General features: G+C 55.0%; 1 protein-coding gene, 1 non-coding gene and 1 pseudogene across 2 annotated transcripts; all 3 read right to left on the minus strand.

Moving 5' to 3' along the window:
* Positions 1-2,691: 2,691 nt before the first annotated feature.
* Positions 2,692-6,979, minus strand: CHADL (chondroadherin like). The gene is made up of 6 exons (XM_075552622.1): positions 6,966-6,979; positions 6,721-6,907; positions 4,581-6,272; positions 3,996-4,162; positions 2,815-2,968; positions 2,692-2,706 (listed from the first exon to the last, which is right to left on the minus strand). Exons 1-6 carry the CDS (start codon positions 6,977-6,979, stop codon positions 2,692-2,694), a joined length of 2,229 nt encoding a protein of 742 aa, XP_075408737.1.
* Positions 6,980-10,862: 3,883 nt separating this feature from the next.
* On the minus strand, positions 10,863-10,993 carry LOC142452131 (small nucleolar RNA SNORA16B/SNORA16A family). The gene has a single exon (XR_012785174.1). It is a non-coding gene; the product is annotated as a small nucleolar RNA SNORA16B/SNORA16A family (small nucleolar RNA).
* Positions 10,994-15,766: 4,773 nt separating this feature from the next.
* Positions 15,767-16,015, minus strand: LOC142450645 (mitochondrial import inner membrane translocase subunit Tim8 B pseudogene; annotated as a pseudogene).
* Positions 16,016-16,422: the final 407 nt, after the last annotated feature.

The raw sequence follows: 16,422 nt of genomic DNA on the forward strand, positions 1-16,422 counted from the left end.
AGGGCTGCTCAGAGAGCCTTGGTTTTACTCATCTTCCCAGAGGCCCCTGTGGCCCTGACAGAAGGGCTTCTAGATCATGTTCCCTATGCCCTCCTAGCCATAGGCTCCTGCCTGGGACTCCAGAGCCACATGGTAAGGACGGCTGGGCAGGAGCATGTGTTTGCTGCACTGAAACCTGGACTGGCTGCCTGGGCCCTCCTAACTTGTAGGAGACAGACCCATCCTCATTCTGCACCTGCAGCGGTGGTCTCTGGTGTACCACTCCATTACGTGGTTGGAAGATTGGACAGAATACGAGAGGTGTGCAGCAAGAATGAAGGCCCCATGAGGCCAGGGCTTCAGCTCCATTCCCTTCCCCCAGGCCTGGGACTCTGTCCCTACACACAGGCCTGATACTAAATTGCCTCTGGTGGCTAGAATGAATGAGTGTGCAGGGCCCAGACGTCAGCTTGTCACTGCTATGGCAAGCACTGCCCTCAGGATGTTTCCCTCAAGACAGAGAGGGGAACCTTGTGTGTAGTGGCCCAAGTTTGCCCTGGAGTTGAAAGGTCTCAGTTTTACAGCAGTGAGAGCCCTGGCTGGGAAGCATCCCGACAGCCTAGCAACACCCGGCATCCCTGGAACAGGAACTCCAGAAAGACCCCCTGCGCCTCGTATATTGAGAGCCGCTGCTCTTGGGACAAACCTGACGTTTGTAAGCACTCTGCCTGACATCCGTGTGACTACATGAAGATAATGTTGGAATAGCTGATTTCATCTCAGCAGCTGCCAGGTATATATGCCCTTGCTCTACAGGTGAGGAGTGAGGTGTGATTAGGTTTGGTGACTTGACAATTTACAACTGCGATAGCAGTGGAGTTAAACCTGGTTGGTCCACCGTGCTACTACTAGCACTCAGTGTCAATGGGCTTCACGTGCTAGGCGCATATGGGAGCCTCGCGGCAGATGTGCCTCACCTCAGGCCTTCAGCAAGGTGAGCACCCCTGAGCGCAGAGCCCCATGTGACCCTCGAGCCCTGACCTCCAACTCCCTTGAATTCCAGGAGGAAACTACTTTCCTCAGCAAGATGAAAACTCAGGCTGTGGCAGTAGTCATCGCCATGCCTGGAAGGATGCCTGGACCCCAAGTCTGAGCTGCCTGATAGGTGCTGCAGCCGCTGTGTGTGTGTGTGTGTGTGTGTGTGTGTGTGTGATGCCTGGACCCCAGTGTGTGTGTGTGTGTGTGTGTGTGTGTGTGTGTGTGTGTAGGATGCCTAGACCCCAGGTCTGAGCTGCCTGATAGCTGCTGCAGCCGCTGTGTGTATGTGTGTGTGTGTGTGTGTGTGTGAGATGCCTGGACCCCAGTGTGTGTGTGTGTGTGTGTAGGATGCCTAGACCCCAGGTCTGAGCTGCCTGATAGCTGCTGCAGCCGCTGTGTGTGTGTGTGTGTGTGATGCCTGGACCCCAGTGTGTGTGTGTGTGTGTGTGTGTGTGTGTGTGTGTGTGTGTGTGTGTGTGTAGGATGCCTGGACCCCAGGTCTGAGCTGCCTGATAGCTGCTGTAGCCGCTGTGTGTATGTGTGTGTGTGTGTGTGTGTGATGCCTGGGCCCCAGTGTGTGTGTGTGTGTGTGTGTGTGTAGGATGCCTAGACCCCAGGTCTGAGCTGCCTGCTAGCTGCTGCAGCCGCTGTGTGTGTGTGTGATGCCTGGACCCCAGTGTGTGTGTGTGTGTGTGTGTAGGATGCCTAGACCCCAGGTCTGAGCTGCCTGATAGCTGCTGCAGCCGCTGTGTGTGTGTGTGCTTCATATGTGAGGAAAGGGGTGCCACACAAGGAGGGGCTATGTTGCGTTTGTGAGCAGGACTAGTCTTTCCCAGTTAACTCCTTGACCTGCAGACCCATTGGAGCTTCCAGTCCTGACCCAGCTGGCCATCCACAGGAGCTCCTCCGGGCCAGTCCCAAGTGGGCAGGCTTCTGCCAAGAGCAACCCCCGCCCCCCCACAAGTCAGTACCAGGAGCTGATGAGAATTGTCACTACTGGTGGTTCCTGGCCTGGTTTTCTGTTAGAATTTTCCTACCTTCTGCTTAGTATCCTGACAACTCCATAAGGAACTTCAGCTAACGGCCCCTGAGACACCCCAAAACTTCAAACAGCCCAGAGCCCTGGCCCCACCTTCCCAGTGCCCACTTTCTCTAGGCTCATTTCCCCCCACCCCAAAAGACCAGCCTCTGGGATGGCCTCCCCCTCTCCCCATGGAAAGACACTCAAACCCCACCCACCTCTCTCCGATGTGCTAGCTAACGGGTCAGTTGGCAAGGCAAACTTTGTTGCTACAGCTGGGGGCCCAGACTGGATGGGGGTGATGAGAGGGGGGCAAAGCTAGTGCGCCTGCTGGTCAGTTCTGACCCTTGGCGTGAGCATGGTCCTGTGGTCAGGATGGGACCTGGCTGCCTTGCCAGCAAATATAGTGACAATGGGGCTGGTTTCTATGGACAGGACTCAGACTGGTTCCCTTGGAAGATTACCGCTCCACACAACAAAATTTTTAAAAGTTTAACCATCAAGTCAATTCTGACTCGTAGTGATTTCATGGGCAGGTAGAACTGCCCCCATGGGTTCCCAAGGCTGGAATCTGTGGAAGCAGCTGCCACACCTCCCGCCCAGGAGCACCTGGTGGATCCACACTGCTAACCTTCCTGTTAGCAGCCAAGTGCTCAACCATGGCCCGCCTGAGAGGAGAAGGCAGGGAGGGGGCAGGTTGATGGCCCAGCTCTGGGGCCACACGATCTAGAGACATCAGACCCATGCACCCCCACACCTGCAGCCCCACTGCCAACCTTGTGGGCTCCCCGACGTCTTCCCTCAGTGTGGGCTCTCCGGGGGCCAGGACAGTCTTCAAATGCAGTCATGGCGGCCGCCACACTCTGGCCTCGGGCACTAGGGGGTGCTGCACAGGTGGCCCCCACCCACAGGTTCAGCCCCGAGAGCCACCTGAGGAGGGGGGGGAAGTTGAAGACCCTTGGTGCCACTGGCCTGGGCAGAGGTGGAGGGGCTTTCCTGGGGGTATTGTCTGTGGGGAGGAGGGGGCCTACACTGTGTGAGGGGGAGGGCCACTGTGTGAGGAAGTAGTGTGGCCAATGGGTGAGAGCAAGGCCTGGGGTCAGATCCTGGCTCTTGACTCCCTGGTCATCCAGCCCCATCTCTGTAAAAAGAGGTCATCTTAAGGCTACAGTAGTCATGAGTTCCTGAGTGCCTGGGGTGGACCAGCGCTGCTCACGTCAGGTTATCTCCGCTGGCCGACTTGGGCCCCAGCATGCAGCTGACAAACTTGTGCTGCTGGAAGCTGAACGCCTCCAACCCGGCATTCAAATGGCAGCAGGGTCCCCATGTGGGCCAGTCTGAGAAGAGCTGCTACACAAAGACTAGGAAGGAATACCGGTGATCAACTTCCAGGATGAACCAACGGGAACCCCAGGGGTCCCGAGCATATGGTCCAGTGTAGTGATGGCAAAGGCACGCTCAGGGGAAGACGCCCAAGACCCCGCGGCAATGGGCTCAGACACCAGCGTGGCAGTGGTGGAGATGGCTCCAAGCCCGGCAAGGTGTTTTATGCTGTCGCTGGGTCCCCAGGCACCAGAGTCCGTGACAACTGACAGCCTCATTCTCACAGCCACCACAGGAGGGAGCGGTTTTCACAGTTGAGGAACTGGTCACAGAGAGGTCACTAACAGCTGGGGCTGAGCCTGGACCAGCCTGTCGCTCTCTCTGGGTGATAATTGGGCGCAGTATCCCCATACCCCCAAGGAACACCCATCTCCCCACTCTGAGCAGGGCAGACACCATACTCGGTTTCCCATTTTACAGATGAAGGAATCAGGACTCAGAGAAGGGCAGCTGGCACGAACCCTGCCTCTGAGCTGCTGGGCAGACATGCTCCCCAGGGAACTTGTGCAGGCATGAGTGGGAGGGTGGGGCATTTTCGGCGTCTGGGCAAGGGGTCCAGCTGGGAGGGGCCCACCTGTGCAGCGGGAGCAGCTGGCAGTCGCAGCAGAAGGGGTTGCCACTGAGGTCAATGTCTTCGAGCCGTGTGAGCGCAGGCAGGGCGGGCAGGGCCTGCAGCCGGTTCTCCTGCAGGTGCAGGCTCAGAAGCCCGGGCCCCAGGCCCTCGAAGGCGCCAGGAGAAACCTGCAGGAAACATGTGTCACAGCCAGATTCCCTGCCCCTGGCCGAGGGTCAGCTGGGGAGCCTGCAGTGGCCCAGGGAGCCCGGCATAACCTGGGGTGGAAACCCAGGGAGTCTGACACCCAGATGCCTTGTCCATGGCTCTCCTGTTCCGCAGAAATTCTCCCCCTCCATGATGCAAAGCTTGGGGGCTCCCACACAGTACAAACAGCTGCAGCCCCCTGGACTGCATTCCTCCCCCTCGTCCTGCAGTGCCCTCCCCCCTCCCAGCAGACCTCCTGCTGTGTGGCACTGGGGTTCAGCTGGTGTCAGGGTCTCTGTGCCCAGCACAGCCTGGCACCAAGAGGCAGCAACATCTGTCGAGGGCAGCAACGTCTGTCGAGTGAGTGCGGTGTGTGGCCTCGTGCCCTGCCCTGCCCACCTGCTCCAGACCGCTGCCGTTCAGGAAGAGCCGCTGCAGAGACCTGGCCACCGGCCGGAAGGCTCCGGCTCGGAGGGTGCTGAGACGGTTCCCGGAGAGCTGCAGCTCCGCCAGGGCCGGCAGCCCGGCCAAGGCCCCGGTGGGCACATCGCGCAGCTCGTTCCTGTCTAGGTACAGCTTCTCCAGCTCTGGCGCGGGGCTCAGTGCCCCTGGGGACACTTGGGTGATGCGGTTGCCACTCAGGTAGAGCCAGCGCAAGGCCCGAGCCCCCGCCAGGTCCCCTGGCTCCAGGCGCGCCAGGGCGTTGTCCTGCAGGTGCAGAGAGAAGAGGCTGGGCAGGGCGCCCAGGGCGGCTCCTGGCACCCGCGCGAAGCGGTTGCGCTCCAAGTACAGGTACCCCAGGTGGGGGGCCCCTTCCAGGGCAGCTGCGCTGAGGCCTGACAGCTGATTGTCTGCAAGGTAGAGGTAGACCAGGCGGTCCAGCCCCGCCAGTGCTCCCTTCTCCAGCTCGGTGATGTGGCAGTGTTGAAGGTACAAGGACACCAGGTGGCCCAGGCCCGGGAAGGCCGCTCGAGGCACCGAGGGGAAGCGGTTCCCCCGCAGGTCCAGGAGCTGGGTGGCATTGGGGAAGCCGCTGGGCACCGCTCGCAGACTGCGGCCCTCGCAGCTGCTGTGCCGGGACTCGGAGGAGCAGGTACAGCTGCGCGGGCAGGGGCGGGCTGCCCTCTCATCCTCCTGGGGGGTGCGCGTGGGTGCGCGGGGCCGGGTTGCCACCTCCTCCTCTTCCTCCTCTGCGCCATTGCCCAGGCAGCGCAGGGCTGAGGGCCGCAGGGCGTCCAGGGCCTCCCCGCGCAGCCGCCGGGGACCCCCGCAGGTGCCGTCCGCCTGGACGTGGGCTCGCGCCAGCCACTCGAGCAGCGGCCGGGCCCGGCAGCCACACCACAGCGGGTTTCCCTGCAGCCGCAGCCGCCGCAGCTGGCCCGGGCCCTGCAGCGGAGGCAGCATGTCCAGCTGGTTCCCGCGGAGGTCCAGGGTGCGCAGGCGTGGGCAGCGGGCGAAGGCCCTCGGGCCCAGGGCCTGCAGTCCCCCGTGGTCCAGCAGCAGCTCCCGCAGGCCGGGCAGCACCAGCGCATCCTCCTCGCCCACGTAGGTCAGTGGGTTGTGGCCCAGCTCCAGGCGCACCAGGCCAGGAGCCTGGGACAGCGCCGGCCCGGGCAGGGCCTGCAGCTCGTTGTGGTGCAGGCTGAGGCGGCGCAGAGCCGGCAGGCCGGCCAGGGCCTCGGGGGCCAGCACACTGAGCGCGTTGTGGGACAGCTGCAGCCAGCGGGCTCCCAGCAGCCCCTGGAAGGCCATGGCCGGCAAATAGACCAGGGCGTTGTGGGCCAGGTTCAGGGTGGCCAGTGCTCCCAGCGCCCCGAATGTGCCGGGGCGCAGTTCCTCCAGCAGGTTCCCCGTCAGCTCCAGCCTCTGCAGCGAGCCCAGCCCATCCAGAGCCTCCTGGGGCAGCACACGCAGGCGGTTCGAGGCCAGGTTGAGGAGGAGCAGGCGGCCCAGGCCCCGGAAGGCCCCCTCAGCCACCAGCTCCACCCGACAGTGACTCAAGTCCAGGTGTGTCAGGTATGGCAGGGCCCCAAAGGCCGCTGGGGAGATCACCTTCAGCTTGTTGCCCTGGAGGTCCAGCTGTTGGGTCAGCTGAGAGGGAGGGATGGGGGCTGAGAGGCACAGGGACCACACCAGGAACCCCTCACTCCTCGCCACCTTGGGCTCATTCCTATCCTTTTTGCTGATCTCAGCTTTCCTGACACCAGGAAGCCCTCCAGGAAGCCCTCCTCCCAGCCACCTGGACCTCCCCCACCTTGGTGCTTTGCACATTGAATGTCACTGTCCAGTTACCCTCTCTGCCCCCAACCATCTCATGGCTCCTTAGGACAGACGCCACTTCTAACCCTGCGCTTGCCCTTTCCCCTATAATGAATTCACCATCTGGTCACACAGTACAGATTTTTAAATAGATCATCTCCCTGTTACCAGTTGTGTTTATTGCCCAGTTTCTAGATGTGACCTCTCAGGCTCAGAGAGGTGAAGAGACTAGACAAGGTCTCCCAGCCCAGGCTCCTCCCACCGTCCCTGCCCTGCTGACCTCGGGAATGGTGTCTGGCACCTCAGTGAGGTTCTGCTGCCTGCAGACAGCATGCCGCCTGGAGCTGTCACAGATGCAGACCTGTGGGCAGCGCTGGGCAGCAGCTGTGTGCTGTGCTGGACCCGGCAGCTGCGGCAGCAGCAGCGGCAGCAGCAGCACCAAGAAGAAAGGGGTGGAACTCTGGGACCTGGAAGGAGGAGGGAAGGTCAGTTGTCCACGGGCATGGGCCCCACGCCTCCACGCACGGAGCCACAGCCATGGTACCATTCCTGCTCCCGAGTCTCTCAGGTGCCTCCCGCCCTTTGGCCAGGGAAGGCCTGTCACACACCCCTGGCGGTTCTATGATTAGCCCTGTTTTACCCTTGAGGAAACAGGCTTAGGAAGACCACCCAGAGAGTCCTTTGACCATAGGTCAGGTAGCTCAGCGAGGATTTACTGGGGCTCAGATTGGGGGCCATTGGCAGGGAGAGGTGGTGGTAAAGAAGCAGCCTTCCTGGCAGATGTGGCTCAGAGCCCACCTTGAGGAGAAAGCCGGGCAGTGGGTGAGAAAAGACCCAGGCTCAGAGTCATGAGACCAGCCTCGGGGCGGGGGAGCGTGGTGGTGGAGAGCCTGAGACCCCTGAACAATCCTTACTGAGGCAGTCAGAACCACACTGTCAGGGTGACGAGGTGACTTGGCCCTCTTCTCTCTCCTGCATTAATTTTCCTGTGTTCTACCCTCAATGGAGTCCCATCAGCTGGCTTGGATGGGATCCCAGGGAACTGAGGACAAGGAGTTGGGGTAGTTCTTTGTGCTAATCCATCTACCTAATCTATCCATCCACCCATCCATCCATCTACCCACTTGCCCATCCATCCATATACCCATTCAAGCAATCATCCATCCATCCATCCACCCACCTATCCATTCATCTACCCATCCACCCATCCATCCATCTATCCATTCAAGCAATCATCCATTCGGTGCATCCATCCATCCATCCATCCATCCGCACACCCATTCATTCACCCACCCACCAGGCCCTGATTTGGCTCCCTCTGCTCACAACCACACCACTTCCCAGACCTTCTTAGAGGGTCATCACTTCTGGCATGACTCTCCTGGACTCCCCTGGGCACCACTTAGCACCCATCAGCCAAAGAAATCTTTCAGATACACAGATGAAACCATGACACCCACACCTAAAAGCCCCCCACTGCCTTTGGTGGAAAGTGCTAAGTCCTTATTTCCCCAATTGTGTCATCCCCAGCACTACTGCCCCCCTACCCCACACACACACATATACACAGCTTGATCAGACCCCCTCCACGCTAGCTGCCTGTGCTGCCTTATGCTAACTAACTCTTCCCTCGGTTTCCAGAGAGGTCCCTCAGCAGCCTTTCCTGATCCCGGGCTGGGCCCCACATCTTTCAGCATCCCCCACCTCCTCACTCGATTGTGACTGGCTGTTGGGCAGTGTCCCTTGGGTCTCAGCCTGCCTAGGGCTCCTGGCCTTCTCCAGAGCCTGTGGTGAAGGCTGTGGCCCAGGAAGGGGGCTCGTGGGGACAGATTCCTGAAGGGACAATTGTCCAAGGCTCAGATGGCTGCTGAGCTTTCAGACAGGCTCCCGAAGGACTGGATCACAGGAGTCCACAGGAGCTGTCACCTTCCAATACAGTGTCTTCCTCAGAAACCCACCCAGGGAGACCCAGAGCCCCGCCCCCAGCCTCTCAGAGTCTCACAAGGTGCAAGGGGCTCCCCTTCCAAGGCCACTTGGCTGCTTTCAGTGCCCCTTCCACCTTCAGGGTCCCCAAGACTCACCCCTCCATGCTTCTGTCCTTCCAGCCCAGCCTGAGCAGCAGCACAAGGAGAAGGCCGCGGGAGCCCCCCTCTCCGGCCCAGGCCCACAGGCCTGGCGTCAAGGACAGGGCTGAATGGAAGGCATTGTCGCAGCTCACAGCTCACTTCCCAGGCGGAGGCGAGGGAGGGGCTGGGAGCAGCGGCTAGAGTTCCAGGCCTCCTGCCCAGCCTGGGCTCAGGAAGGCAGCCCAGGCCGGAGGGCTTGGCCCAGGTGGCCAGAGTGGCTGGTCAGCAGCAAAGGGGTGGTCGGGGTTGCAAGGACCCAGCCTGCAGTCAGCGATCTGGGCTCCCTCCCAGGCCATGTGGCCCTGGACAGGGACAGCCCCTCACCCAGCCCTGATGTCCTGTTGCTGATAGCTGCCTTTGAGCTGTTCTTGAGTCATGGAGATGCTATATGGTGGAAAAGGACTGCCCCATAGAACTTTCTAGTCTGCAGTGTTCATGGGATGGAGCCGTGGTGCTGCCGTGGCCACACTGGCCTGTGATGTGTAAGGCTGGCAGTTAGAAACTCCCTCGGGAGAAAGACAGGGCTTTTCCACTGCTGTAAAGAGTTTTGTTTGTAAAATAAGATAAAATAATAATTTATAAACTATTAAGGGTTCAGGGGGGGAGGGAGAGCGGGGGAGCAGGGAGGGAGGGGGAGGGGAAAAAAGGAAAGCGAACTGATTCCAGGAACCCAAGTGGAAGGCGAATCTTGAGAATGACGAGGGTAACGAATGTATAAGGGTGCTTTACTTAATCGATGTATGTATGGATTGTGATAAGAGTTGTGTGAGCCCCTAATAAAACATTTAAAAGAAACAAACAAACAGCCCGACAGCAATGCCATTCTAAAACACAGGAAAACCTCAGTCGAAAACAAAGCAGAAAATATTAAAAACTGGAGCCATCACACATTGGATCCCAAGGGAGACCAATGGCAAGGTGTCACCTCTTGACCTAGCTGCCCTTACAGTGATCCACCCTGCCGTGTACGCTGTCTAATGACAAGGTCTCTCCTGTCTCTGTTCCATACCCAGTCAGAGGGGATTCACCTGAGGCTTAATCTGCATGGGGAACCCTGAGAATGGGTTTGGGGTCTTGACTGTCATCCGCAGCATTTTGCAAACTGGGTTTTCAGAATTCGAGCTCTGAAACAAGTCCCTCCTCCAAGTTTGGATTTGATCATTGACCATTCCCGAATCACATTGACCGGTGTGGACTTAGCTGACATCTCACTAGGTGACTGCTTGTTTGAAGGCAAGCGTTTGAGACTCCAGATGCTGTTCTCTCTGATAGCCGGGCACCATCTCATTGTTACATCACACTTTGCTAGAGCACGTATATCTTCAGTGATCCCTTCATGGGGAGGTGTTGAATGGGGTCATATTACAAGAGCTAATCATACTTAGAGTAGGGCCAAGATTAGGTTTGAATTCAAAATCCATTCATGTATCTATAGTTCATGTAAGTCCCTGGGTCGCTTTAAAGACATGATTATTGTTTTGTTTCTCATGCAGGAAAACGCACGAGTGCCCTTAGGGTTATACTCACACTTTGGTGTGTCTGCTTTGGACACAGGCCATTCAGTATTCTCAAACATTCTTTTTTTTTTAATTGACAGTTTTATTGACATGGAATTCACATATCACACAACAGTTTGAACATTAAGAAGGGCTCTGCAATCAAAACTACAAGCCATTGTAGAACATGTGCTTCTTTTTTTTCTCACTCCCACGAGTCTTTTTATTTATTAAGCAAGGTACATTTAAATTTTTTTCTGCTGCATATAAAACGGCCTGCTTGAAGTTCTTTCTTCCCATAGTGCTTCTGTGCGGAAAACTCTAGATCTTTAAGGCTGTTTGTCCAGACTTTTACAAAGCACAGCTACATCTTCAAATTTCTTTAACAGCCAGGAAAAGCGAGGACATCCAAGTCCCGGGGCACATGGTTCCGCTCCCTGTCACAATTGTCCTCCACCAGAGACCACCCATCTCAGGTATCCTGGGATCTTCCGCACAGCTGTGACGAGAACAGAACACCAACAGTCCCGGATGACCTGACCTGGCTGCTCCTCAGTAACTAAGGTTGGAGCCCAAGCACAATATTTTTAAGGACACCTGGACCAAACGTTTCAGCTTTCAGCACAAGGTGGCCCTCACTGTGTGCTTCATCTTCAGTCCTGGTTAAGCTGCAGGCCCGTGACTGTCCCCAGCCCTCAGGGTGCTTATTGTGCATGCCATCGTCAGCACTGCTGCTGCTCCGGAAAGCATGCCAGCTTGAACAATGACTCACTCCGACCCTAATGGCTGACACGATAAGGGAATGGCTTTTCCTGAAATGTTGCAGATCGGTTACAGCAAACCGAGCGGCGGCCGTCAAGGGAAACCTCACGTGGGCTCTTTTCTGACAACGGCAGCTAAGTGGAAGCAACGCAGCCCCATAAGAGCCTGTGTGCTTCTTTCTCATGCTCGCCTTTATCTCCTCACGTCCCTCGACCCCAAGAACTAATAATGCAGTTACTGTCTCTACAGATCTACCTAACCTGAATTTCTCATACAGAGAACCATACAAAACAAAACACAGCCACACAAAGGTATGCAAAGCAAATAAACAAATAACAAACAAAAAAAAAAAACCCAACGACAATGACTAGATGAAACACAGAAAAACTACCATAAAAGAGAAAGCAGAAAATATTAAAAACGGAAACAACTTTAAAATGGGCCCAAAGGGACATCAAGTGATCAGGCATTACATTTTAACCTAACTACATCTGCCACCATCGACTTCACGAGGCGCTCTGAGAGCAGGGCTATCCACACCCCTTGACTATGGACACAGGGAAGTCACTGGACACTTAATCTGTGTGGGAGCCCTGTGAATGGAGCTGGGGCTTTCCATTGTCATCCACAACCTCTGCAAAGCGGGCGGTCACGCGTGAAGCTCTGATGCGATTTCCTCCTTTGGATATGGGTTCTGTTAGCTTCTTGCAGGTGGACTCAGTTGACGCCTCACTTAGATAAGCCGCTTGTCTGAAGACAAGTCTCGAAGACCCCAGACACTCCTTCTGATGGGCAGGCACCACCTGCTTTCTTCCCCGCTCTTTCCAATAGCACCCAGGTCTTCAGTGACCTCTTCATGAGCGGGAGCATTGAGCAGGGTCGTATTATCAGGACCTTAGATTGGGGCTAGAATTAAGTCGGAGCCCAAGTCCATCCATATATTTATCAAACATTCACTTTTACGTGACCGTGTGAGACTCGTCATGTTGAGTCTGTGTTGGTTTGCGGTGACACTGGCGGGCGGTCCTCCATCAGAAGTCGTGGAGCTGGCCCTTGGTCAAGTCGCTCTGTGGTGGGCAGTTTCTTATCAGATGACACAACCTGACAGACTGGCTCCTCCCTCCCAGCCTTTGGCAGTATGGACAATGACAACTGGTTGGCTAAGGGTGGAGGACCACTGCCAGCCCTCCGCCCCTTATAAAATATGGCAGGACACAGTGGTTGTGGTCAGCCCCAGATCGGGTCCCAGGCAGTAGGTTTCCTCTGAAGGTGCCGGGTATGCACAGGGTTGCCTAGGATTGACCGCTGCAAGTCCCCCTCCCAGCCCCGCAGGTGGTGAGGCTGATAAGGGGCTGTTGACTGGGGAGGCACTGTGATGCAGCTGGACTTCTGGGACATGCCCTACAGCTTGGGCCAGATGTGGCAGGTGGGGTGGGGACCAGAGGCCCTCGACATTCTCAGCACTGGACAGCAGCAGGTAGCCGAACACCGGAGCGAATTAGCTGTGGAGAAGAGGACAAGCTCCAATAGCTAAGCACAGTCTAGCAGAAGTGAAGGGCACTCTTCCCTCCCTATCTTGTTGGATGAGGGAAGGGGCCTGGGCTGTGCAGGATGGCGATGGGGAGGTGCTTGTATCTTACTTTCTAACTCTGGCAGCGGAACTCTGAGGGAGCCCAAGAGTCTTTGCTGGTCAGAGTGACCAGAAATGTCAGAATGACTTACTGCCAGCTTGACCAGTTATCAGCACAGTCAGTGTGTGGTGGCATCTCTAGATGCCAGGGACCACTCAGGTCAGGAGAGGTTGAAACTCGGTCTAGGTGAGGCCGATCCCTGTGGATAAACAGGAAGGACAGTTTCTGCGGTGATTAACAAAAGCCACCAAGGCAAGTTTGAGGAGTCAGGTGCACCTGGTTCAAGCCATGGTCTTTCCAATCGCCTCATAGGCATGTGAACACTGGGCATGGAGCCTGGTGGTGCTGGGGCAGAATATCGAAAGTGCCATGGACAGACAAAAGGGAAAACCGATCTATTTCAGAAGACCTATGGCCAGAGTGCTCCTTAGAGGCAGGGATGCCAAGACTTGGCCTTACAGACTTTGGACGTGTTGCCAGGAGACCCCAATCCGCGACGAAGGACATCATCCTCAGCAAAGTAGGGAGGGAGCGAAAGAGGAAGGCCCTCAACAAGATGGGCTGCCAGCGTCATTGCCTCCCAACTGAAATCAAATGCATTGCCATCAAGTGCATGTCGACTGCTAGGGACCCCTGTGAGTTTCCAAGACTGTGACTCTTCACGGGAGCAGAAAGCCCCGTCTTCCTCCTGAGGAGCCACTGGTGAGTTCGAACTGCTGACCTTCTGGCTCAGAGTCCAACCACCACACCTCCAGGGCTTCTCATGGTTGTCTCTAGACCTGATAGAAATAGACTTAGGTCGCAGAGTTGCCGAAGGTAAAGGCCAGATGGTGACCCAGGAACAAGTATGCTATCCTTCAAAAGAACTGCTAGTGTTTTCTAATGTTTACCGACAGAAACCTGGAGAATAGGTGCGGACACGGAAAGGGTGTGAGTTAATTGTGCAAGGACCAGAAGCCTGGCTTGCTCTGAGTTGATCAAGGGCCCACTAAGTATCAACTCCTCATTCAGTGTTCAGCCAGAGAGGTAGGAGTGGATGCGAGATTGTATTATGATTCAGAGACTCAATACTTAGCATCTCTAGAGAGCCTGGCTCCATTTTTAGATCCCAAGATAGTCTTCTCTCATAGAGTTCCCTGGTTTTTATGATTTAGTGTCTTTTGTAAAATCCCATAGACTTCCACAAACCTTGTTCTAAGGACCCGGGCTTTCCTGGAAGGTAGTAGGTTCCAAACATTGAACTCTGACGTGAGCTCCAAATAATGGGGAAGAACAAAGGGTCTCACTGTGGGAAAGGCTGGGAAACGGGTAATCCTACATTTGTTGAGTCAGAGAAAGAGATTTCCTGTCGGAAGTGCCGCATGAACCAGCAGGTACCACCTCTCGGGAGGTACAAACCAGCGGTGGCTTCTAGGTTACTGAGCCCCTCAGCCCAGGGTAGTAAAGCTGGGAACCACTGGTTGTCAGGCAGTGGCTTTCAGCAGCCTCATTTGTTCATTGTAAGGTGCCATTCAGGTACATTTTTCTAATTGGGGCGTGAGGTGAATCCAGTTGGGAAGAACCAACAGCATTCCTGGCAGAAGGAACGGCCTGTCTGGAGACCCAAGGACCAGGTCCAGGAAAACATGGGTGTTTTTCAGTGTGGTTAAGAGTCGGCAGGCAAACAAATGTCCAGACCCAGGAGAGTCAGGAGCAGAGTGAGAGACGGTTCTTCAGTACTCTGAGCATTTGAACCAGGAAGTAGAAATAGGAGGCCGGATTGAGATACTTGAGTTTGGTAGAATTTACATGGATCTTGATGAAAGTTAGAATCTTGCCTCTGAGCACACTTGAAAAAGTCCTTAGAAAGTTTTTGAAATCTTTTCAGGTTTCCACAAGCTTCTTGATGCATCTTATATGATTTTTAAATCCTCATGGGCTTAGGTGTGAAAAACCCCTTTATTGGGACACACACTCGATTTGGTGCCACTGGACAGAGCAGTGGCTCCTCCCCGTGCAGCGGACCTGCTGCAGATTGTGACGACTCCAACAGCCGTATCCTTCGGAGCCTTGACGTTCCTTTCCCATCATCACCCTGGTCCATGAGGAGACGAAGGGTGACTGTGGGGGGGCCTCTGTGTTTTCCTGAAGTCGCATTGTCTTCAGGCCCATGTTAGTCTGGGTTGACTAGAGAAACAAATCCAGATACTTATATGTATATAAGAGCTTTATATAAAGAGCAATTGTAAATTAAGAAAACACCCCAGCTCAGTCAAGATCAAGTCTATATGTCGGATATTAGCCCATATGTCTGACACTAGTCCATGAATTCTTCTACAGACTCACAGCACATGCACTGATGCTAAAAGCAGGAAGATCACAGGTCAGTGGTTGACAAGTCTTGCAGATGCATCTCAGCGCTGGCATGGGTCTCCATGGGGCTCCTCCAGCTCCAGAGCACTGGCTCCATCAGTGTGACTCCATGTGGCTTGTCAACAGGAATGTCTCGCAGGGAGAGGAGTGTGTAACTGGCCTCCAGTGAGCTATTTTTCTCCTTAGCGCCACCAAATGAGGTCATCAAGCTGTGACCTGATTGACAGGGTAAGCTCCACCCTTTCACTCTTAATCGTCTCAAGTTGACACCAGATGATGTCAGCCCCTGTCAGACAGCCCCTGTCTTTTCAGTCAGACTGGACGCTCCTAGATAGTGTTAAACGATGTGTTGTGGATTTTCTCCTTCATTTCTTTAACGAGAAGGACAACCAGTTCAAATATGAGTCTTTAGCTTTTCTACTTTTTCATTTTAGAGGAAACTTTTTCGGATTTAAGTCTGATTGTTGACAGTGAGCTAAACCAGATGATGTCCCGCATCACAATACAGCCTGGTGTTTTGTGACCGAAATCCATGTGCCAGGCCCTTGCAAAAGAGTCTCTGCCTTCTTCCTTGCACAACAACACATATCATCACCACCCACTTGAGAAGCCAGAAAGTGTCCTGGAATTGTCCAGGAGCAGCAGAGAGTGAAGAGCAGGGTTGGCAGGGAGGGCAGGTCTAGAGTCCCCCTGGCATCCAGGGATGAAGAATCCATTTACAGTTGCAGAAGTGGAATTTTTTTTTGAGAAGTCACATTTATTAAATAATTGATGAGATACAATCTGGAGTTTGGGAATTTCAAATAAATTTTATGTTTTGAACATTTGATCTGTTACTTTTTAGCACCAAGAGGCTTGGCATCAGCCTGACCACCTGATAATAGATGTTATCATTACTCCATGGACATTTTAATAATGGCAAGTCCTTTGCTGCTTCTGTCATGTTCCCAAGAGACAGCCTACTGTCCTTTCTGTACAATCTGGGCAAACCGACTAGTGATGGCAAGGTTGGTATCGATGAAGTGGTCCACACCGCTAGAAAGACAATTTTCAGTGCGAGAGTCTAGGCGATGTCCTGGCTTCTCCACACACTTATCCCAACACAGCTCCATGAAACGATGCGCCTGTGCAGTGAATTGCACCTTCTGCTGCTCGGCCACCACAGGGCACTGCAATTCCGCTCTGTCTGCCTCGCCCAGCTCCGCCATCGCCTCCAAGCCTTGGCCTCGGCCTCCGCAGAAGTGGAATTTAAGGAAGGTGAATTCCTTCCTTGATTGAGAAACCCTGAGTGAACGGACAGTGTCCTTGTGTGCCTCCTGTCAAGGAGGCCTTCATTTACAGTTCTTAGGCTGCAAACAGGTTTCCTTGTCATGATAAAACCAGGTAGAATCAGCAAAACGATTCACGCTGCTCTTTAGTGTCTAATTCCTTGTGGATGCTCTTCTCATGCGGTACATGTGTTCACAGATGTGAATCAATTCGGACAGATGGGGATGGCTCAGTCACTGATGGGCCCCCATCAAACCTCTCCTGTGCAGTACCATGGACAGTTGGGGCAGCCTGGTCAGTTTAAATTCTAAGGATCTCCTGATTGACCTTTATCTTGCCTTTTAAC

The sequence above is a fragment of the Tenrec ecaudatus genome, chromosome 6 (genome assembly GCF_050624435.1).
Source record: "Tenrec ecaudatus isolate mTenEca1 chromosome 6, mTenEca1.hap1, whole genome shotgun sequence".
NCBI lineage: Eukaryota > Metazoa > Chordata > Mammalia > Afrosoricida > Tenrecidae > Tenrec > Tenrec ecaudatus.

Coding starts and splice junctions, on each gene's coding strand:
- CHADL (XM_075552622.1), bottom strand. Junction 4,163..4,580: donor ACGGCAGCGGTCTGGAGCAG/GTGGGCAGGGCA, acceptor TGTTTCCTGCAG/GTTTCTCCTGGCGCCTTCGA. Junction 2,969..3,995: donor CAGCTGCTCCCGCTGCACAG/GTGGGCCCCTCC, acceptor CCCCCTCCTCAG/GTGGCTCTCGGGGCTGAACC.